Source organism: Bombina bombina, chromosome 2 (genome assembly GCF_027579735.1).
Source record: "Bombina bombina isolate aBomBom1 chromosome 2, aBomBom1.pri, whole genome shotgun sequence".
In the NCBI taxonomy this organism is placed as follows: Eukaryota; Metazoa; Chordata; class Amphibia; order Anura; family Bombinatoridae; genus Bombina; species Bombina bombina.
The window spans coordinates 503,383,248-503,408,367 of record NC_069500.1 but is presented as its reverse complement, the minus strand read 5'-3'; the positions used below and the strand labels follow the sequence as shown (position 1 = coordinate 503,408,367).

The 25,120-nt window shown below is 36.7% G+C and overlaps 1 protein-coding gene across 1 annotated transcript; it reads right to left on the bottom strand.

Moving 5' to 3' along the window:
* Positions 1–16,970: 16,970 nt before the first annotated feature.
* Positions 16,971–17,897, bottom strand: LOC128647078 (olfactory receptor 6B1-like). The gene has a single exon (XM_053699894.1). It carries the CDS (start codon positions 17,895–17,897, stop codon positions 16,971–16,973), a length of 927 nt encoding a protein of 308 aa, XP_053555869.1.
* Between the last annotated feature and the right edge of the window lie 7,223 nt (positions 17,898–25,120).

Here is a 25,120-nt window from a genome sequence, read left to right as displayed (position 1 = left end):
AATAGCCCGCAGCACCGGAGTCAACAAGAGCCTGAGTGACTATGGAGGAGTCACCCCAGGAAAGGACAATTGTGACCAAAGGTTTCTCCTTAAGCAGTTCCGGGGACGAGGATAAACCACCGAAGGTCTGCCCCCGACAGGACTTTAGGTGTGAGCGTTTCCCGGCCATGTAGGACAAGACTTTAAAAGGTGACCCTGTAACCCACAATAGAGGCAGAGCCCCTCCCTCCTCCTAAAGGCCCACGTGAATCCCAGCTGCATCGGCTCATCAGTACCTGGTGACTCGGGACCAGGAGGCATGGGAGGAGAGGGAGGCATGGGTGGGAACGAACACGTAGGAGACAACGGAACAGGAGGCCCTTGAAAGAGGGCCTCTCTCTGAGTCTGATGTCAATTAGGATAAAAAAAGACACCAATGCCTCGAAATCCTCTGGTAAATCTCGCAGCAACTTTGTCTTTAATCGCATCAGAGAGCCCATGAAAGAAGGCTGCAACAAGGGCTTCATTGTTCCAACCTACCTCTGCGGCAAGCGTACGGAACTCAATAGCATACTGAGCAACAGATCTTGTACCTTGCTGAATGGACATGAGTTGTTTAGCAGCAGAGGAGGAGCGGGCCGGAACATCAAATACCCTTTGAAAGGAGGCCACAAATTCAGGGTAATTTGAAATCACAGGTTTATTAGTCTCCCACAAGGGATTAGCCCAGGCAAGAGTTGTGTCAGAGAGTAACGAGATGAGAAATCCCACCTTAGCTCTGTCAGAGGGAAACGCCTGAGGTAACATCTCAAAGTAAATGCCCACCTGGTTCAAAAACCCTCTGCACTGAATAGGATTGCCTCAATATCGCTGAGGTAGAGGTGCAGAACCAGACATGCTCCTGGTAGGCATAGGTGGAGCAGCAGAAACAGGAGCAGCCATAACTTGCAGGACACTTTGGTCCAAAAGTGCAGTGCGAGTCAGCAGGGTTTGCAGGGCTAGTGCAAATTGATCCAAGCGGTGATCCTGTTCATCCATCCTGGAAATGATGGCAGTTAAAGGTGGATTATTAGCACCATCAGGATTCATGGCCTTTGCATAATATCAGGGTGCCAGGAATCAGACTGAGACGAGAAGTGCAAAAATAATCACACCTTTATTAATAGCAAAAAATAATAAAAAGTCCACAAGTCAAATAACAAGCCAGGAGTCAAAACCAGAGCTGGTAGTCAGATGAGCCGAGTCAGTAGCCAAAGCAAATAGTCAGATGAGTCAGAATCAGGAACAAGGAAAACAGCAGAGTCAGGAACAAGCCAGGGATCAGGAACCAGGAAGGACGTCAGGCAGCCAGGTAATACACAGGAACTCTCACAAACAGGTCTGAGACAACGCAAAGGCAAGGCATACTGAACGGAGGCCCTTTAAATAATAAGTGATGACATCACAATTCTGAGACTGCATCCTGTCTCACATGGATGATGCACACCAGTCTGGCCATAAAAGGAAGTACAGGAAATGAGCAGCATCCCCCACAATGCACCATAGTCAGGAAGAGAGGTGAGTAAAATGGCTGCCAGCAGCACAACAGGGAAAAAACCCTGACAGATATGAATTTAAGGCCTTTGGTGAACTTCCTTTTCTCAGCATCTGTGATACAATGACTACTCAAGCTGTTGACTCACCTTCACTACTGTTACCAGTACTATCAACAGTCTCCAGATTTTTGGGTTTGTTTATTCTGGTACGTCTGTGCCTGTATGCCTGTTTTCTCTCCTCAATCCCTAATAACCATCTGTAGACACAATTCTCCTTGTAGTCTGATATAACAGAATCCCATTTTCTCTCCTTAAAGGCTCCCAGTATGTCATCAGCACTATTAATCAGTGCAGTCTGTTCGGTATGTGCAGTCTGTGTAGATTGTGATATCCTGCCACTATACAGAGCGTAATTAATCCAAGGAAAGTAGTTGGTAGGGTGCTATGGGTTAAATAATAATCACAATACTCCACAGGAACCAAGCACTCACTCAGCGTCACAGCTCCCAGGGTGCCCACCAAAATTTCAAATACACAATTCTTTTCAAGAAGCAGGCACTCGCTAGTATTTAATCAATTTAATGCATCAAAATAGTAAACAGTGAATGTTTTTTGGGCATTCGCCCGTCCTCAAACATGAAGAATACAATAGTACTTACCACCCCTATATGTGCAACCGACTAGATCCCCTGGTGAGCCGATCTGCCGCATCCGGGTCTCACAGAATACAGGCGACGCAACTGCGTCACCAGTACTCAACCCTAAATGTGACATGTCTGATGTACAACAAAGTTTCTAACTCATGTGCAAATCCTTAAAGGGACAGTCAAGTTAAAAAAAAACTTTCATGATTTAAATAGGGCATGCAATTTTAAACAACTTCCTAATTTTCTTTTATCACCAATTTTGCTTTGTTCTCTTGGTATTCTTAGTTGAAAGCTAAACCTAGGAGGAACATATGCTAATTTCTTATACCTTGAAGACTGCCTCTAATCTGAATGCATTTTGACCACTAGAGGGCATTAGTTCATGTATTTCATATAGATAACATTGAACTCATGCACGTGAAGTGACCTAGGAGTGAGCACTAATTGGCTAAAATGCAAGTCTGTCAAAAGAACTGAAATAAGGGGGCAGTCAGCAGAAGCTTAGATACAAGGTTATTACAGAGGTAAAAAGTGTATTATTATAACTGTGTTGGTTATGCAAAACTAGGGAATGAGTATTAAAGGCATTATCTTTCTTTTTAAACAACGACAATTCTGGTGTTGACTGTCCCTTTAAATCTCTCAAAAGTTCAATGGGGTATCCAAATTCAAATTTAAAAACCTAAAATTAATGTATATAAATGCTATGTGTGTAAAATGATAGCTATTAATAACTTATATATCTCAAGCTAAATTACATTTACTGTAAAGTACAATGATCTTTGTTTAATAGAGCTTAATATAACATATATGAGTTTTGAAATTACTATACATTTTTTCTCTCGAAAAACTACCTTTCTGTGCATTGGAAACATTGTATATTAAGAATTTCTGGGGAAAAGCAAGCGGGGATACTTGCCTAGATGTACTAATTTCCTATGCAAATATTTACATTGATTTAATTTGGAGACATGGAGGATTTTAATTTCAGTTTTTTATCTCCCCCCATAATTTTAATGAATTTTGGTTTAACCATGAAAATAGATTTACCAATGCAGCAACCAGAAATCTATCTCCTACTGATGAGTTCCAAAAGAACGAAACAGGCTTGTCTAGTGGGTGATTTCTGGTTTGCTGTCATAATCCTGTTTAAAGGGATCGCTGTGTCAAAACAGTATTTTTGAAGCAAAAAAACTGAGAATTTGCATATCTAATTTGCATATCTTACCCACAATTCTCTTGTGCATTGGAAACATTGTATATTAAGAATTTCTGGGGAAAAGCAAGCGGGGATACTTGCCTAGATGTACTAATTTCCTATGCAAATATTTACATTGATTTAATTTTGAGACATGGAGGATTTTAATTTCAGTTTTTTATCTCCCCCCATAATTTTAATTAATTTTATATATATATATATCTATATATATATATATATATATATATATATATATATATATATATATATATATATATATACAGGGAGTGCAGAATTATTAGGCAAGTTGTATTTTTGAGGATTAATTTTATTATTGAACAACAACCATGTTCTCAATGAACCCAAAAAACTCATTAATATCAAAGCTGAATAGTTTTGGAAGTAGTTTTTAGTTTGTTTTTAGTTATAGCGATTTTAGGGGGATATCTGTGTGTGCAGGTGACTATTACTGTGCATAATTATTAGGCAACTTAACATAAAACAAATATATACCCATTTCAATTATTTATTTTTACCAGTGAAATCAATATAACATCTCAACATTCACAAATATACATTTCTGACATTCAAAAACAAAACAAAAACAAATCAGTGACCAATATAGCCACCTTTCTTTGCAAGGACACTCAAAAGCCTGCCATCCATGGATTCTGTCAGTGTTTTGATCTGTTCACCATCAACATTGAGTGCAGCAGCAACCACAGCCTCCCAGACACTGTTCAGAGAGGTGTACTGTTTTCCCTCCTTGTAAATCTCACATTTGATGATGGACCACAGGTTCTCAATGGGGTTCAGATCAGGTGAACAAGGAGGCCATGTCATTAGATTTTCTTCTTATATACCCTTTCTTGCCAGCCACGCTGTGGAGTACTTGGACGCGTGTGATGGAGCATTGTCCTGCATGAAAATCATGTTTTTCTTGAAGGATGCAGACTTCTTCCTGTACCACTGCTTGAAGAAGGTGTCTTCCAGAAACTGGCAGTAGGACTGGGAGTTGAGCTTGACTCCATCCTCAACCCGAAAAGGCCCCACAAGCTCATCTTTGATGATACCAGCCCAAACCAGTACTCCACCTCCACCTTGCTGGCGTCTGAGTCGGACTGGAGCTCTCTGCCCTTTACCAATCCAGCCACGGGCCCATCCATCTGGCCCATCAAGACTCACTCTCATTTCATCAGTCCATAAAACCTTAGAAAAATCAGTCTTGAGATATTTCTTGGCCCAGTCTTGACGTTTCAGCTTGTGTGTCTTGTTCAGTGGTGGTCGTCTTTCAGCCTTTCTTACCTTGGCCATGTCTCTAAGTATTGCACACCTTGTGCTTTTGGGCACTCCAGTGATGTTGCAGCTCTGAAATATGGCCAAGCTGGTGGCAAGTGGCATCTTGGCAGCTGCACGCTTGACTTTTCTCAGTTCATGGGCAGTTATTTTGCACCTTGGTTTTTCCACACGCTTCTTGCGACCCTGTTGACTATTTTGAATGAAACGCTTGATTGTTCGATGATCACGCTTCAGAAGCTTTGCAATTTTAAGAGTGCTGCATCCCTCTGCAAGATATCTCACTATTTTTTACTTTTCTGAGCCTGTCAAGTCCTTCTTTTGACCCATTTTGCCAAAGGAAAGGAAGTTGCCTAATAATTATGCACACCTGATATAGGGTGTTGATGTCATTAGACCACATCCCTTCTCATTACAGAGATGCACATCACCTAATATGCTTAATTGGTAGTAGGCTTTCGAGCCTATACAGCTTGGAGTAAGACAACATGCATAAAGAGGATGATGTGGTCAAAATACTAATTTGCCTAATAATTCTGCACTCCCTGTATATATAGAATTCAAAACAGCAGAGCGCATCGAAAGCACAAACGGACTCCAAATAGAATAAAATTTGATGTTTATTCAAGTAGATAGAGTAAAAACATAACAGCCTCAATCAGCTGTGCTAAAGCACATGGGTCGTGTCTATATTTTTTCTAAGAGCTGTGGTAAACTGGGTCCCAAAATTAAAAAGTAGCACAAAACACAACAAACATGCATTACAAAGTACATTTACACCCATAAACTACACTATTTACCCCTTAAAGGACCAGTCAACACTGTAGATTTGCATAATCAACAAATGCATGATAAGAAGACAATGCAATAGCACTTAGTCTGAACTTCAAATGAGTAGTAAATTTTTGTTAAATAAATTGCAAAGTTATGTCTATTTCCACTCCCTCTGTATCACGTGACAGCCATTAGCCAATCATAAATACATATACGTATATGCTGTGAATTCTTGCACATGCTCAGTAGGAGTTGGTCACTCAAAAAGTGTAAATATAAAAAGACTGTGCACATTTTGTTAATGGAAGTAAATTGGAAAGTTGTTTAAAATTGCATGCTGTATCTGAATCATGAAGTTTAATTTTGACTTGAGTGTCCATTTAACCATCATCCCCACACATCGCAAACACTAAAAAATACTATTAAACCCTAAACCACCATCCCACCACATCGCAATCACAAAAAAATACTATTAAAACCTAAGCCACCATCCTCCCACATCGCAAACACTAAAAAAATTCTATTAAACCCTAAACCACCATCACCCCACATCACATACACTAAAAAATTACTATTAAACCCTAAATCACCACCCCCCACATCGCAAACACTAAAAAATACTATTAACCCCTAAACCGCTATTAACCCACATTGCAAACTACATAAATAAACTATTAACCCCAAAACCACCATCCCCCACATCGCAAAGTTATAAATTATCATCTAAACCCCCTAACCTAACACCCCCTAATTTAGCCCAAATTAAAATACCCATAAATTAACATAAATTAAAAAAGGTTAACTACCTTAAATTAAAAAAACTTACCTGTAAAATTAAATTAAAACCTAACCTTACCTAAAAAAAACTACCTTAAAACAAAAAAACCTTACATTACAAAAAATAAAAAAAAACTACAATTTACAAAAAAATTAAAAAACGACTATTTTCAAAAAATAAAAAAACCTAACCTTACAAAAAATAATACTACTATTCTAATATCCTTTAAAAAAAAAACACCTCAAAATTAAAAAAAAAACTATTCTAAAAATAAAAGGGCCTTTTGTAGGGCATGGGCCCTAAAGCGATCAGCTCTTTTTGTGCAAAAAAATATACACTAACCCCCTAACATTACAACCCCTTACCCCCAACCCCCCAAAATAAAAAATCTAACTAAAAAATCCTAAACTACCCATTTGGATGGGTATTGCCCTTAAAAGGGCATTCAGCTCTTTTGCTGCCCAAAAAAGCTCCTAACCTAACCCTAACCCCAAAGTTGGTACTCACCGATGATGATGGGCAGTGCAATCTTCATCACGGCGGAGCTCCATTTTCATCTGTCTTCATCGCAACGCAAAAAGCCTAATGCTAGGAATGTTTTCACTAGAGAACAAATTAGATATACCGCTGGACTTGTAATGTAGCCCCTTAGTGTTTTGAGTATTTTGACAAACGCTTGCCACCTTTTAAGTTGCAAGAAAAAACAGAGAGATCTGTAGGGCGAAATTGTTTACAGAATTATGCTGTGATTTTAGAGTCAATTTCATATACATCCATTGAACGCCCATGTTCAGCCATTTTATGAAAAAACAATGATGCTTTGTATTTTGTTCTTATAAGTACAAATTTCTATTCTTTTTTGCACATCCAGTGTACTTAAATTATGATTTATACTGTTGTAATTTAACCCCTTAGTGACCACAGCACTTTTAAATTTTCTGACTGTTTGGGACCAGGGCTATTTTCACATTTCTGTGGTGTTTGTTTTTAGCTGTAATTTTCCTCTTACTCATTTACTGTACCCACACATATTATATACTGTTTTCCTTGCCATTAAATGGACTTTCTAAAGATACCATTATTTTTATCATATCATATAATTTACTATAAATATTTTATAAAATATGATGAAAAAATTGAAAAAAAACACACTTTTTCTAACTTTACCCCCAAAATTTGTTACACATCTACAACCACCAAAAAACACCCATGTTAAATAGTTTCTAAATTTTGTCCTAAGTTTAGAAATACCCTATTTTTACATATTCTTTGCTTTTTTTGCAAGTTATAGGGTAATAAGTACAAGTAGCACTTTGCTATTTCCAAACCATTTTTTTTTTTTCAAAATTAGCGAGTTACATTGTAAAACTGATATCTGTCAGGAATCCATGAATAACCCTTCACAAGTATGTATATATTTTAGTAGACAACCCAAAGTATTGATCTAGGCCCATTTAGATATATTTCATGCCACCATTTCACTGCCAAATGCAATCAAATAAAAATAAATCAGTTTTTGGCTACTGTAATTAAGGCGAGATCAGCGCATAAACATATAGCTGCGATTAAATATAAAGACATTATATATAAGACCCCGGAAGAAATTATGAAGGCTTTTGCTCAATATTTTTCAGAACTATATACTAAACAAGATACGGGTACGCTTCCTTTGATGGAAAAGTTCTGGGAAAATATTAAACTCCCTTAGATTTCAGATGAGCAGCTAGAAAACTTAAATGCTCCAATTACAGTGCAAGAAATTGATAAAACAATTTCCTCGTTAGCAAATGGAAAAGCATCGGTTCCAGATGGATTACCTATAGAGCTATATAAAATATTAAGGGTACAGATAACCCCGTTGTTGAGTAGACTTTTTAATGAATATTTTCAAGAAAGTAAAATACCCTCACAGTTTTTCTCAAGTGCTTATATTTCTTTAATTTTAAAGCCCAGCCAAAAGGCAGGAAGATCAGCCGGAATCTTATAGACCAATTTCATTGCTCAATGCTGATTGTAAAATATAAATGAAAATATTGGCAGAAAGATTAAAAATAATTCTTACAGATCTTATTAATCCAGAGCAGACAGGGTTCATGTTTGGAATAATGTCAGTGAAGAACTCAAGGAGAGTACTGCATGCAATTTCTTATTTTTTGGAGGACCCTACGCTGGAGAATACAAGAGTCCTGCTGGAGGCCTTCTTGCTGTCTTTGCACGCAGAGAAGGCCTTCAACAGGATAGAATGGGAGCATTTGTTTTTGACTCTAGAACGTTTTGGTTTAAAGGGACCATTTGTATCTTTAGTTCGGAGTATATATTTGACGCCAATAACCTACATTTTGATAAACGGGATCTTTTCTGTAGGTGTTAAATTGCAGAGGGGAACAAGACAAGGGTGTCCCTTGTCACCACTCCTCTTTTACTTAAGTTTAGAACCCTTTGCGATAAAATTAAGGATGTCTTACCCATGAATAGGCATTGGAGGAATAAGAGTACAATTAGCTCTATATGCTGATGATATGTTATTGTTTGTAGAAGACCCAGTGAGATATGTACCAATAATTTTGCAAGTATTAGAGATTTTTGGAAAAGTAGCAGGATATAAGGTGAACATGGCTAAGTCTGAGATCCTTTGGTTAAATAAAAATAATAATAATGATAAGCATAAATTCCCATTCAAAGTAGTAGATCAATCTTTAACATATTTGGCTATTCATTTATCTAATAATCCACATGCGATATACAAGCTAAATATCTCTAAGCAATGTGTAGAAATAACAGCCTTATTAGAAAGTTGGCACCATCTTCCTTTATCGTTAGCCGGGAAAGTTGATATTATTAATATTGTAATTTTACCTACATTACTATATCCTTTGCTGATGCTCCCAGTCCTTACTAAAAGAGATTTGCAAAACTTAAATACTGCAATTCGGAAATTTCTTTGAAAAAGGAAAAAAGTAAGAATTGCTCTTAAAAAGTTATATGGTCCATTTTTAAGTGGAGGTTTAGGCTTACCTGATTTTAGACTTTATAATTGGACTACTTTGTTACGGAATGTTCTAGAAGTTCAGAACACTTTTATGAGGAAGCATTAGAACAAGCAGTTCTTACCATATAGTCAGCGCAGAGATTTGCCAGTAAATATTCAATCTCATATTCTATATAAAGATGCTTTAATAGCTTGGAAACTAGCACATAAATATTTGAAGCGTACATATCCATTTTCCAGACATATCCCATTGATGGGGAACATTGAATTCCCACCTGGTCTGGACACAAGCCCTTTCCAATTTTGGAAAAGGAAGGGACTCAAAACCATTGGAGACTGTTTAGATCCTTTAAATAAAACAGTATGGACTCAAGTTTGAGTTACCTAGAACTCATTGTTATGCCTATTTGCAAGTATGGCATTATATTATGAACTTAATAAAAAGAGACGCCTTATTTTCAGATATATCGGTTTTTAATTTATCACAAATTGAGTTTGAAAAGGGATCCTTTGCTATATCAGGTTTTTATAAAGATCTGAATTATAGAAATATTAGGGAAGTAATGGAGGCATTAGTAGATAAATGGAGCTTTGATGTTGCGGGGAGTCTAACACGTATACAAATTGGAGACAGTTTAAAGTTAGTTAAGAAGGCTACCCTCTCTTTCCTCTTAGGGAATCACAGCTGAGGCTGCTACACTGAGATTATATAATACCGCGTAGAATGGCAAAATGGAATCAGGACTGTATTAACAGATGTAATAAGTGTCAAAGGGAAAATGCAGATTTTATTAATCATTTTTATACTTGCCCAAAGATTAAATATTTCTGGTGTAAAGTACAATATTAGATTAAGCAAAAATTTAAGATAGACATGCACCTGGGGTTACGGCAGTGGATTACTAAGAATGCACCAACAATCCTGCAATTAAAAAATAAAATTTTGATACAGCTCTGGATCGAGCAATGGGATACTAAAATAGATCAATTAAATAGGCTAAAGGGATTCCTTAATAAGTGGCAGATTTATATTAAGGCATTGGATCATGATGTACAGAAACAAATTCTAAAACCTTTTGTCCATTCAGAATTAATAATGGAGGATAGGCTACGAGGAGAATTGACCAGTCTGGATGATAGCACATAATGAGCATTTAAAGTTGGAGAAATGGGAGGGAGAGGAGAGGGAAGGAGTTTATTTATTTGTTTTTTTCTTTCTCTCCTACCACCTTCCCCCACTATTACTATTAGGTTAGGAGCAATAAGAAAATGGAGAGAATTTTGTGAAGTGTGATTCTCGCTCATATAAAGACCCTTGTAAGATTGCAAGATTATGAAACTGGAAAATGCAGAGAGAGGGCAACAGAAACAAGCTTATGAATTAATAGAAGCAGGGGTAAAAGACATACTTCTATTATATAGAAAGGCATGAACACCAAATGTATTATTTATACTAACTGAATAAGGAATGTCTCTATTAATGTATATATGTACATGTAGGAGTAAGAAGGCATTTAGATGTTAAGACGCCACTTTTTGTTATGTATAAATTACCCTTTATCTTTCTCTGTGAAATAAATATAAATAAATAAAGAAAATCATTAACTTTTTCACAAACTTTTTCACAAACTTGAGGTTTCTTTGGCATTACTTTTTGGTAATTAGAAGGACGCTAAATGCTGCTGTGCACCACACTTATATTATGCCTAGCAGTGAAGGGGTTAATTAGGGAGCTTGTAGGGTTAGCTTTAGCTTTAGTGTAGTGTAGTAAACAACCTAAAGTTTTAATCTAGGCCCAGTTTGGTACATTTCATGCCACCATTTCACCGCCAAATGCAATCAAATAAATAAAATTGTTAACTTTTTCACTAACTTTAGGATTCTCACTGAAATTATTTACAAAAGCTTGTTCAATTATGGCACAAATGGTTGTAAATGCTGCTCTGGGATTCCCTTTGTTCATAAATAGCAGACATATGGCTTTGGCATTGCTTTTTGGTAATTAGAAGGCCGCTAAATGCCTCTGCGCACCACACTTGTATTATGCCTAGCAGTGAAGGGGTTAATTATGTAGCTTGTAGGGTTAATTTTAGCTTTAGTGTAGAGATCAGCCTGCCATCTGACACATTCCACCCCCTGACCCCCCTCAAACAGCTCTCTTCCCTCCCCCACCTCACAACTGTCACCGCCATATTTAGTACTGGCAGAAAGTCTGCCAGTACTAAAATAAAAGCCATATATATATATATATATATATATATATATATATATATAATGCAGTGTTAGATCCCCCCTTAGCCCCTACCTTCCTGATCTCCCCCCAAACAGCTCTCTAACCCCCCCCCCCTCTATCAATTTGCCGCCATCCCTCTAACTCCTTGCAATATAGTTAATGGGCTTAAAATCGCAGTGTGTGCCCCCCTCGTGCGATCCCGGTAACATGCGTGTAATTGAAGGACAGGATCCGGAAAAGGCCTCCAGTGATTGGCCGCCCACCCACCTCCCTGCAATGGCTCCCACCCACCAACGATCTGCACCATCGCTGGCCGATTAGGCTAACAAAAGGGTATTGCAGGATGCCTCAATATGGAGGCATCACTGCATTACCCTGGAAGCGGCTGGAAGCGATCACGACCGCTTCCAGAGTTTCAAACCCCAAAGGACGTGTCAAGCACGTCCTTGGTCACTAACTGTATTTTTTTGTAGGACATCCCTGACACGTCTTTGGTCGTTAAAGGGTTAAATAAAATGTTTACGTTTTTGATAAAATATTATTTTTGGTGAACAATTCTGTTTTGTGATGTGCCTTATTCTTTTATTTACATTGATATTATTCATGTTATTGATAATTATTAATATTTTTGTTACTTATGTACTAACTTCAAATTTTGCAGTCTTTACTCATATTTGGAAATTTGTGACTTAAATATACACAAATTCAAAGGTCTTCTAGGCTATAAACAAAAATTCAATTACAAAGAGAAGAAACAAATTTTGGGCCAGATTACAAGTAGAACACTAAATATCGCTTTCATGAAAGCAATATTTGCGCTCCACTGTGTAATACCAGTTCACAAGATGTGTGCTGGTATTACAAGTTCACAGCAATGCAAACTTGACCTTGCATTCACATTGCTTCCTATGAGGTTCCTATGGGAGCCTCATTCTGATGCCATCAGGGATGTCATCAGAGCTTCAGCGCAGCGATGGCAGCAATTTTAAATATATATGTATATTATTATCTACATATATAAATTTATCTAAACTATAATTGTGTTTGTAACGTGTCCATCGCCGTCGGCAGTTGCGCATGCATCCTCAAAGGAATGTTGGATGTGCGCACAGCCACCTCAGTGCGAGACAGCTTCAGGAGCTCCAACTCTCAGCTGTAACATAACAGCTGAGTGATAGAGCTCCTGAAGCTTCAGGCATCTGCCTATTTTGGAGCCGGAGCACAATCGGTGCTCCTCCTCCATATGAGGCCAGATGCCTGATCATTACAGATGGTGACACTGTGTGTGTCACCATCTGTAATGATCTTCTGCTGGTGGCGGCGCGAGGTGTGGGCGGGTGGGTGGCTCAGCAGGGAAGGGGAGGGAGTGGGAGTGCCCTAATACAAAAAAAAGGACATGGAGAAAGAGAGTAAAAGAGATTGAGAAAAAGAGAGGGGAGTGAGAGAGCAAAAGAGAGGGGAAAGAGGGAGCGAAAGGGAGGGACGAGAGAGAGCAAAAGAGAGGGAAGAGAGAGCAAAAGAGAGAAGGGAGAGAGAACAAAATAGAGAGGGAAAGAGAGCAAAAGAGAGGTGGGAGAGGGAGAGCAAAAGAGAAGGGAGGGAAAGCAAAAGAGAGGGGGAGAGAGAACAAAAGAGAGGGGGGAGAGAGAACAAAAAAGGGGGTAGAGAGAGAGCAAAAGAGAGGGGAGAGAGAGAGCAAAAGAGATGGGTTAGAGAGAGCAAAAGAGAGGGAGAGAGAAACCAAAAGAGTGGGAAGAGAGAGAGCAAAAGAGAGGGGAGAGAGAGAGAGAACAAAAGAGAGGGGGAGAGAGAAAGCAAAAGAGAGGGGGGAGAGAGAGCAAAAGAGAGGGGGGAGAGAGCAAAAGAGAGGGGAGATAGAGAGCAAATGAGAGGGTAAAGAGAGTGCAAAAGAGAGGGGAGGGAGAGAGCAAAAGGGAGAGAGAGAGCAAAAGAGAGGGGAGAGAGAGCAAAAGAGAGGGGAGAGAGTGAGCAAAAGAGAGGGGAGAGGGAGAGCAAAAGAGAGGGGAGAGATAGAGTAAAAGAGAGGGGGGAGAGAGAGAGCAAAAGAGGGGGGAGAGAGAGAGCAAAATAGGGGGGAGGGAGAGAGCAAAAAAGAGGGGAGAGAGAGAGCAAAAGAGAGTGGAGAGAGAAAGCAAAAAAGAGGGAAGAGAGAGAGCAAAAGAGAGGGGAGAGAGAGCAAAAGAGAGGGGATAGAGAGCAAATGAGAGGGGAGAGAGGGAGAGCAAAAAAGAGGGGGGAGAGGGAGTATAAAAGAGGGGGGGAGATCAAAAGAGAGGGGAGAGGGAGAGTAAAAGAGAGAGGGAGAGGGAGAGCAAAAGACAGGGGGAGAGAGAGCAAAAGAGAGGGGGGAGAGAGAGCAAAAGAGAGAGGGAAGAGAGGGAGCAACAAGAGGGGGGAGAGAGAGCAAAAGAGAGGAAGAGAGAGAGCAAAAGAGAGGGGTGAGAGAGAGCAAAAGAGAGGGGGAGAAAGCAAAAGAGAGGGGGGAGAGAGAGCAAAAGAGAGGGGGAGAGAGCAAAAGAAAGGGGGAAAGAGAGCAAAAGAGAGGGAAGAGAGAGCAAAAGAGAGAAGGGAGAGAGAACAAAATAGAGAGGGGAAAGGGAGCAAAAGAGTGGTGGGAGAGGGAGAGCAAAAGAGAAGGGAGGGAAAGCAAAAGAGAGGGGGAGAGAGAACAAAAGAGAGGGGGGAGAGAGAGCAAAAAAGGGGGTAGAGAGAGAGCAAAAGAGAGGGGAGAGAGAGAGCAAAAGAGATGGGTTAGAGAGAGCAAAAGAGAGGGAGAGAGAGACCAAAAGAGTGGGAAGAGAGAGAGCAAAAGAGAGATGGGAGAGGGAGAGCAAAAGAGAAGGGAGGGAAAGAAAAAGAGAGGGGGAGAGAGAACAAAAGAGAGGGGGAGAGAGAGCAAAAAAGGGGGTAGAGAGAGAGCAAAAGAGAGGGGAGAGAGAGAGCAAAAGAGATGGGTTAGAGAGAGCAAAAGAGAGGGAGAGAGAGACCAAAAGAGTGGGAAGAGAGAGAGCAAAAGAGAGGGGAGAGAGAGAGAGAACAAAAGAGAGGGGGAGAGAGCAAAAGAGCAGGGAGATAGAGAGCAAATGAGAGGGGAAAGAGAGCTCAAAAGAGAGGGGAAGGAGAGAGCAAAAGAGAGGGGAAGGAGAGAGCAAAAGGGAGAGAGAGAGAGCAAAAGAGAGGGTAGAGAGAGCAAAAGAGAGGGGAGAGAGTGAGCAAAAGAGAGGGGAGAGAGAGAGCAAAAGATAGGGGAGAGATAGAGCAAAAGAGAGGGGAGAGAGAGAGAGAGCAAAAGAGGGGGGAGAGAGAGAGCAAAATAGGGGGGAGGGAGAGAGCAAAAAAGAGGGGAGAGAGAGAGCAAAAGAGAGTAGAGAGAGAAAGCAAAAGAGAGGGAAGAGAGAGAGCAAAAGAGAGGGGAGAGAGAGCAAAAGAGAGGGGATAGAGAGCAAATGAGAGGGGAGAGAGGGAGAGCAAAAAAGAGGGGGGAGAGGGAGTATAAAAGAGGGGGGGAGATCAAAAGAGAGGGGAGAGGGAGAGTAAAAGAGAGGGGGAGAGGGAGAGCAAAAGACAGGGGGAGAGAGAGCAAAAGAGAGAGGGAAGAGAGGGAGCAACAAGAGGGGGGAGAGAGAGCAAAAGAGAGGAAGAGAGAGAGCAAAAGAGAGGGGTGAGAGAGAGCAAAAGAGAGGGGGAGAGAACAAAAGAGAGGGGGGAGAGAGAGCAAAAGAGAGGGGGAGAGAGCAAAAGAAAGGGGGAAAGAGAGCAAAAGAGAGTGGAGAGAGAGAGAGAGAGAGAGAGAGAGGTCAAAAGAGAGGGGAGAGAGAGAGCAAAAGAGAGGGGGAGAGGGAGAGCAAAAGAGAGGGGGGAGAGAGAGAGCAAAAGAGAGGGAGGAGAGAGCAAAAGAGGGGGGAGAGAGAGCAAAAGAGAAGGGGGATAGAGGGCAAAAGGGGTGGTGAAAGAATCCACCTGGATGCAGCGCAAGCTGCATCCAGTTGGATTCCGAAAATGGCAGGGGCGTTCCTTCACCACAATAGACTACCCTTCTGAAAATGGCATGGTGGTTCGGTGGTTCCATCACCACAATAGACTGCCCTCTGGGCAGGCTTTCCCACTAGTGTATACACATATTAACACATAAATATATATGTATATAAGCATTTACATATATATTTACATGGAACACACAGTTCCCATAGACTGCAATGTAAAGGAAGTTTTCAGTGCCTTTTTTTCTAAAACCCTTCTCCCACCAACTTTAGCCCTAAAATACTGCCTAGTGCAGTAATTTTATTAAAACATAAAGATGCTGCCATCTTTATTTTTTTTATAAAATTCGCTAGACTGTATTTTTGGGCCATTTGCGGCTGATTAATTAAATTAAACAGAGATCTGATCTCTAGTTAATTTTATAAGCACTAATTACTACCGCAAGCTTGTGGTAGCAATAACAAACCACTTGTAATAGCTGATTAATTATCGCTCCACTTGTAATCTAGCCTTTTGTTAGGGAAGAAGAGTTGTAAAAACAATGGAAACAATAAAGATATTAACATGTATTACAACAATTAGAATTCATATTTATATGTTTATATATAGAGGATGACTGAATGCTAGACTTATGGAAAAATATTTATTTTGTTCTTCCTTTGGTTAATGAATAAGCTGTTCACTTTTCCCAATACTCGGTTTTAAAACCATATAGTAGGTTTATTGTGCAGTACAAATAACATTTTTCCCTTTAACAGTTCAATGTTTGAGACTCTGGAACATCAAATTAATTCTGGCCTAGATTAAATAGTGGAAAGTAAAATGTTAGTGTTCAAATGAAAGCCTAAGGCTTGCTAACCTCTGGAGTTTGGAAAGTATATCCGCGCTAAATCGCTTTCCTAATCGACTTTTATGGCTCTCTCTAAAAAATGTAAGTACTATCTATCTATATCTATAATGACTCAAAGAAAGGTGTGTGTGTGTGTATATATATATATTTATTATTTGTGTTTGCGAGTGGATGTGTATGTATGTGAATGTTGTGTACATATGTGCATGTGCACACATATTGTACATACATAGATACACATTTTTTAATAAAAAAAACAACATATATATATATATATATATATGTGACATTTAATATGTATATACATGTGAGAAATTCTTTAACATATACAGTACATGTGTTTTTAAATATTTTCATTCTAACCCAAACATTATACTTCAGGTTTTCAGGTGCCCTTAAAATTGTATGCGCTATTATTTATTATTAGCATAATGCCAGGATATACAGTAGATAGTTCACCCAACACTACCAATAGCACTCAACTTGTAATCGGAGCCTCTATATTTTAATCAGAGTTTTAGTATTAAAAAAACCTCAAAATGAATAAATCAAATTTAAAAAAGTATTACTATCACATTATATGTTACAGAAATAGTAACCAAATATCATTAGTTAAATCTTAGCTCTTTATGACTGATGCAATGAATGAAACAAGTCCAGAACATTTTTTGATTGCCCAAAATAATTTTTTAGAGAACCCCTTTCTTTATTACAAGCTTAGAAAATGCTTCTTTAACTTCTTTGTTTCTTAAACTGTAGATAAATGGATTAACAAGTGGGGTAAACACAGCATAAAACAATGCCATTATCTTATTAAGAGAGCCCTCACTGGCTGTGGGTTTTATGTACATAGCAAACATGGTTGAATAAAATGTAGTAACTACTATTAGATGAGAAGCACAGGTAGAAGCAGCCTTGTGTTTACCGGTGGCAGATGGGATCTTCAAAATTGCTCTTAAGATACAACCATAAGATGTCATAGTGAGGATAACAGAGGAGAGAATAACTGTAGATGCACAGACAATGACAAACAACTCTTGAAAATCTGCATTAGAACAGGACAACTGAAGCAAAGGGGCAGCCTCACAGAAAAAATGGTTAATTACATTGGCATTGCAAAAATGTAACTCTGATATTTTTATTATTGGGCATGAGGTGGTTAAGAAACCAAACACCCATGAGGCAGCAGCCAGGACAAAACAGGCTTTCTGGGTCATGATACTAGAATAACGCAAGGGGAAACATACTGCCAAATACCTATCAAAGGACATTACTGCAAGAAGAATAGTTTCAGTTGCTCCCAGGAAGGTGAAAAAGAAAAGCTGAGTAAAACATCCAGAGAAAGAAATATTTTTATTTTGCCTGACAATATCCATAATAATCTTAGGGACAGTCACAGAGATGTAACCTAGCTCTAAAAAAGACAAGTTACCAAGAAAGAAATACATGGGCTTGTGAAGTTCTAGACTCAGTCTGATTATGGTGAGGAGGGAAATGTTCACTGTGAGGGTGATGAGATATATTGTTAGGAAGAATGCAAGAAAAAGATTCTGGTATTCCTGAACACTGGAGAATCCCAAAATAATAAATTCATTCACATTTGTTTTATTCCTCATTGTTTCTAAACAAGGAGAGGGAAAAAAAATACATAGAACATATGTTATGATGTTATTGCATAGATCAGGTCTCACTCTTAAAAAAAAAATCATGCCAGTTTTATTATGATTTCACAAAATATCAATACATTTTATATATCAAAGCCAGATGATTAATGATATTAAAAGTAAAATTCTGCTTTATGTTAATCTACTTATAAAATATTAGGGTTAGATTACAAGTGGAGCTGTATTTTGCGCTCATGTTTGAGGGTTAAAACCGCTAGAAGTATTTTTTATTTTTGCGCTTGAAGATTTTATGCTCGAAATACAAGTTGAAACTAAAAATGTTGAGCTCTCGCGTTTGTAATGTTGCGGTAACAAATAGACTGTGAGAAGTCTCAAACGCAAAATCACATTACCCCAAAGACTTCAGTGGAGCCGAAAAAGTTAAAAAACCCTAACACCTACAAGTTGCACAAACACGATCACGGTTATTTAAAAGTGTAACATAAGAAGATTATATTGCATATTTCATAATCCAATGTTCAGCACAAAGCAGAATATGTTCCATCTATTTTTAAAATATATTTAAATATCTGATGGATTTTTGCACAAATATATAGTTATAACAATATATTTAGTATATATACAGTATATATATACTATATATAATTATATATAGTTATATATTCAGATATATATATATATATATATATATATATATATATATATATATATATATATATATAGGAATATCTATTTAAAAATACATAGAACATATTCAGCTATGTGAAAATGTAAATACATAAACACTTTATTAAATATGACTATTGCATAAATATGATTTTTAATGTTTTCATTTACTTGACTGCAAAAGGCTTCAATAAACTTATAAATATATATATATATATATATATATATATATATATGTCTAGATTTGTGTACATATGTATTTATGTGTTTATATGTGTATATATGTCTGTATATACTGTATATATATATATATATATATATATATATATATATACACATATAAATACGTAAATACATATGTACACACATATAAACATATATAACACTTGTAACCTCATATCTTTGAGCCCTTATAACATTTGTATGCAATTTGTTTTAAGATAATTTTTATCAGTTAGTGTTATTATGAGTGTAACTGTAGTATTAAAAGTATTTTTGATGTGTTCTGTGCAACTTTGTAATCAAGCGTAACAGTTAAGCAGATTTTTGAAGTCGCTGTAATCATTCTAGCGTAAGGTGCGATTGCGCTCAAGTGTTAGCATTTACTTTCAATTTATACCACTAGCGGAATTTAACATGTGCGCAAACGGCTGCAAAAACTTGATATCGCTTACACGCAAACGATAGCGCACCACTCGTAATCTGGCACTTAATTGGGTATCTTAATGCTAATTCTATTTTAATACAATTTTTTATGAAAATAAGTCTTGTCAAATGTAATAGTCTTACTTTGAGTATATCATCTGAATATGTTTTCAGTATTCTTAAAATTGTTTCCATTATTGTTAATGCACACCAAAATCAAGAAAAGTTTTTTTTCAGATTGAGCTATGTATTTTGTCTATATCTGATATAATATAACCCCATGCACAGTAATCTTGTCATAATAATGAACTGCATTTTTATTTGTCTATATTCAATGTAATATTTTAACACTATTATTAAAGGCTCATGTATGCAATTAGTATATAATAATGTCTGTTTTATTGTTGTTATTAGACCAGAGTTTGTTTGTTTTTGTCACTTTTGATTCAGCATATTTAAAAATCATATAACTGTATAATGTCATTTCTGGATTACAATGTTATTTTGATATTATAATTGATGTATAACAGTATATAATGTCACTATTCAATGTATTAATTTTATATAATGGCACAATTCAATTTATCAAGCAGCATAAACATTTTTCTATTATTATTATTATTATTATTATTATTATTATTTTTTTCGTTATTTTTTTTAGGTTAATGCAACCTATTTGTCTCTGTAGTTTATACAGTAATACACTAACATATCTGTCATCATTTTAAGATTTTTAAGTTTTGTCCCAATCTGATTCCAAATAATTTTAGTTATTATAAAATTTGTTTACTTCACATTTTATGTAATCTCAAGCAAAACTGCATTTGTTTTTGCAATTCTCTGAATTTTTTTTTCCTTTTTTTTTTTTCTTCTTTAACATAACTAACATAAAAAAAAGGTTGCTGAAAAAAAAGACTTACTGTTATTTTGTTCTTTTTGTAACAGTAGTTGAACTACACACAGTGTTACTGATTTTGGTTTCCAGATGTTAAGTTAGAATTCCTGTTTTGCAGTTCTCCATAAATGCACCAGTTTATAAGTCAAACATATTTTGTCATTCTTTTCATCATTGCAATGAGGATCCACCCAAAATAGTGTATGTTGGTTTGACCAATCAAACTTGTGTAGGAAGATCTTAGCATTATGCAACTATTTTGCTTTATCCTTGCATAGCCCACATGATTCTCCAGTGTAATAACTGAAAGAAAGGCTGTCATTTTATTAATAAAATATAGAGCTGTACATTTCTTTAACAGGGATTGATGCATATTAATGTAGAATGTAGGAAACCTGTAAAATAATAAAATTTTAATTGATTTTAACATGATATGCATTATTTACCGTGTGATTTAATTTTCAAATAAAATAATGCATGCCATAGTTCTATAAGGCTTTGAACCTCCAGCTTCTTATGTTATGAATGTAGCCTGATCGGGGCATTTATATTGCAATAATATCTGTACCCCCTGGTTAAATAATCTCTAATTTGTATGATTTTAGAGTTAGTAATAAATACTGATTTCCATTATCCCTTGTGCACAAAGTATGTTTATAGTTTGATACCACATAAACAGATCATGTATATTGAGATCCCCATAAATAATATAGGTAGATATTGGTAATACCAAGAAACAGACATATTCAGATACAGACCTTTTATCATTCCGTGGCTGCTCTAGACCGCTAACTATTGACTGGCTTTGCAAGTTTTGAACCATGTCATAAGTTGAGACATATCTATGTTAATGGGTCAGTTCATACACAAGTAAGGCCGAGTGCTACTGCTACTATAAAACTTTCAAAAAGCTTACATAAACTGCATAAGGTTCAAAAACATTGTCAGTATACATACTTCTTATCTCTAACATTATCATTAATTTGCTGTGTTGTCAGGCGTGCTATTTTTATGCTGCTGATGATAAAATTATCTCATGTCTGGTTATCGCACACAAAGAATTATTGTATTCCTACCGGGCTTATGTGCGCTAAACCCGACATGAATTATCTTAAGTTGCGTTATTTATTTATTAAATATAAAATATTGAAAAAGATAAATAATTAATGTAACTAATTATTTTAGATGTACTAAAATATTCTAAAAAAGCCATATAATATGTATATATGTATGTATATTTTACAGTAATTATACTCATTTGTATTAATTATTATTAATATTTTTTTTAATATTTTATATTTACTATTTACATAATACCCTTTAAGATAACAAATTCTTCATGTGGGCTAACCTAACGCCACATTAGACCTAAAGCACATAACCCGAATTGCATTATGCATATTTTACATTTCAATGTTCTTCACATAGAAAGAAATATATTTTTTTAAATATATATATATATATATATATATATATATATATATATATACATACAGTATACTGTATATATGATGTTAATGTAAAATATGTATATATATATATATATATATATATATATATATTTATTAATAAAAATTTAATTTTCCTATATGTAAAGAACATTTTAATGTGAAATATTAATAACTCCTGTTGGGTTAGTGGGCGAGGCAATAAGTTTTAGGTTTTGATCTTCTGCGCTCTCCATTGACGTCTATGAGAAGAATACATTTGTTATATCCGAAGTCCCAAAGTAATCGAACGTCGAGTTTCGCTTGTGCACATAAGTTTTATTTTAAACTTGTAATATGCAGGCAAAGGGGCCAATTTTTGAAAGTGCAGACGGACATGATCGGCTGTAGTGATCATGTCTGCTGCACATCAATAAATTCCGACAGCATACGATCCATTCGGAGCTTGATGAATCGGCCCCAAAATCTTTACTTCTGGTGGTGTTAATGCTCAAGCAAAAGTGCTAAATAGTGTGCCACTTGTAGTCTTGTCTTCAGTGAATACATTTCTACATTAGAACCACCACTGTTGTTGCTTGACTATCTTTGCTACAATACCGTTTATGCTTTACAGCAGCTTTAAGGCCTTAAACTCTGATTTTTTCCTGCTCAGTGAACTTTTATTTGATCTAACACCTTATCATCTACCTTTATATGAGGCAACAATACACTTTTATTTTACTACTGAATCTTAACATTAGGCATATAGTTTAACCACAGTTGAATATTGGCAACTATGTTTGTCAGGAAGCTTCAGGATAATACTTAAATTATGATTCTGGAGCTATGAGAGTTCTGGCTCCTCATATGTGTTTAAATGTACCTTAATCTCCTTACCACAGATTTCTGCTTGGTCTCTCAATCTCCTTCTCTCTTTCTCTCTCTTTCTCTAATTTCTTCTATCACTCTCCTTGATGTTCAATCTATAAATACAAGTATCTCCCCCTCTTACTAACCTTTTATACTTGCCCCTCACTGCCCTTCTCACTACACCTCTCTGTATTTGCAATTAAAATAAAGTGTGTGTGTGTGTGTATATATATATATATATATATATATTTATATATGTGTGTGCTTATGTGTGTGTAGATATGTGTGTGTATATATATATATATATATATATATATATAGTGTGTATGTATGTATATATATATATATATATATATATATATATATATATATATATATATATATAGTATCTCACAAAAGTGAGTACACCCCTCACATTTTTGTAAATATTTTATTATATTGTTTCATGTGACAACACTGAAGAAATTACACTTATGGCCAATAACTCCCTCAGGATTTGAGAAAAAAGAATTGTTGCTCTACATAAAGATGACCTAGGCTATAAGAAGATTGCTAAGACCCTGAAACTGAGCTGCAGCATGGTGGGCAAGACTATACAGCAATACAATAAAGAGAATGGTGTACACAAAAGCACACCACACACTTTAGGGTGCGCCTCCCAATTACCAAGCTAGCATAAATGGTATAAAATCAGCTATAATTCAACTATTAAATGATGGCAGTGTAATCCAACCGTGACATATGGTAAAACAACGATCACAATATACTTTACAGTCAATAATAGTATGTGAATGTCCATCAAAAGAAAAGTCCCAAACCAAAAAACGGCAGCACTCTGTCAAAGGATGGTCGTCCTGATGGTCAGAATCTGAGAAAAGAAGAAAACAGAGGTGCCACCATGACCCAGTACCACCAAGACAAGTAGATGGGAAGACAACTAACAATAGATATACTCACAAACATACAGCAACCAAATGGTGCTATTGAGGCGGGCTGGAACTTCACAGTAGTCCAGCTCACTGTTAATCCTTAGCAAAGATCCAGTAGAGATTCCTGTAGAGATTCCTAGGGAGGCCTGAGGTGAGATGCCTACAGGAGAAAAAGGCAAACCAACATGGCCCAGCAACGTTTGAGCAAAGGGAGGATGTGACCAAATTAGTATACTCACAGGATCCAAAGCACCTCCAGGTGCAATATCAGCAAGCTGGAACCACAAAGTCGCCCAGCAGACAATCCACAACAGGTAATCCCCAGCTTCCAGCAAAGAGAGATTGTAAAGCAGAGGATAGTGCAGTGGTGCACCACAGCTAAATCTTGGGTGAAATACCACACAAACAAGTGTATATAGAAATCATAAAATCTTTAATAACACAGCGACGCATTTCTCAGCCTCCTATGGACTGTTTCATCAGTCAATAGATGCAATATACATTTGATAGATACAAATGTTATCGAATCAAAGATGCAATATACATTTTATAGATACGAATGACATCACCCAAAATATGTAATATACATTTTATGGATACGAATTACATCGATCAATAGATGCAATCTACATTTGATCGATACGTTTGATAGTTCGATCGATTTGATATATAAATAAATCGATTTGAAATATATATAATTTCCCTGACAGAGTATAACAATGAGGGATGTGGTCTGTGACCCGTGGTGTGTTAAGTAGTAATATTCTTAACATTTTACTACAACCTGTTACTCCCCCTATCAGATGAGGTCTATATGGCCTTCATTTTTGAAACCGGGAGATGGAAGAAGATGATTGTTCTGTCCTCCTACTTCAAATTTGTCAGAAACACAAGTGGCTGTCTCAAAACATCCCGGACAGAAGATAGATCGATAGATAGGATAGATAGATATACATAGATTGATAGTTAGATAGAATCGATAGAAGAGAAATAGATAGATTTGTTAGATATATAATTACCCTGATAAAGTCTAATAATTAAACATGCGGTCTTGGACCCAACTAGGTTGTGTTAAGTAGTACTATTCTTTGCACTTTCAGCCCTGTAACTCCCCCTATTGGTGGAGGTTTATATGGCGGTTATGATTACCCTGACAAAGTATAACAACAAGACACGCGGTCTGGGACCCATGGTAATTTTGTTGTGTTAAGTAAAACTTTTAAAATGGGGAGAGAGTAAGCGCTAAAAAGCTTAAAAGGCTAGTAAAAAGTACATTTTATTACATATAAAAATTAACAAATGGCAATCAGACGCATGGATCCATGTCTGACTTAACAAAAAAAATATATAATAAACAAATCTAAAAATATCTAAAAATATCCAATGGAGTAAAGCATGTGACGCTGACTTAGTGAGCCAGTGATGAGGAGTTAGAAGGACATGTACATTCAATAATATAAACAACCTAAGTGAGTGATTGAGTGCACACAATAGCTGTCAACAAAGAAAAATAGCATTCACAAAAAAGAAAAATAGCATTCACAAAAAAATAGTGTTCACAAAAATTGGCGTACATAAAAAATGTTCAAATGTTCAACCGGTTATATGTAAGTGAATCCAGTAGTGTTTCCTCCAAAGTGACGTGTAGAAATATAACGTGAAGTCAATAATAGTAGAATGTAAACGTTGAGTGGGTCAAATTATTGTAGTTCAGCTGCTAAATTAAAAAATTGTAAATCCGTGAGGTGTATAAAAATAAAAATAAAAATAACTTGTGAAAAA

Bases quoted from the DNA above. Each gene is read 5' to 3' on its own strand.
- LOC128647078 (XM_053699894.1), bottom strand. From the start codon at position 17,897: ATGAGGAATAAAACAAATGTGAATGAATTTATTATTTTGGGATTCTCC.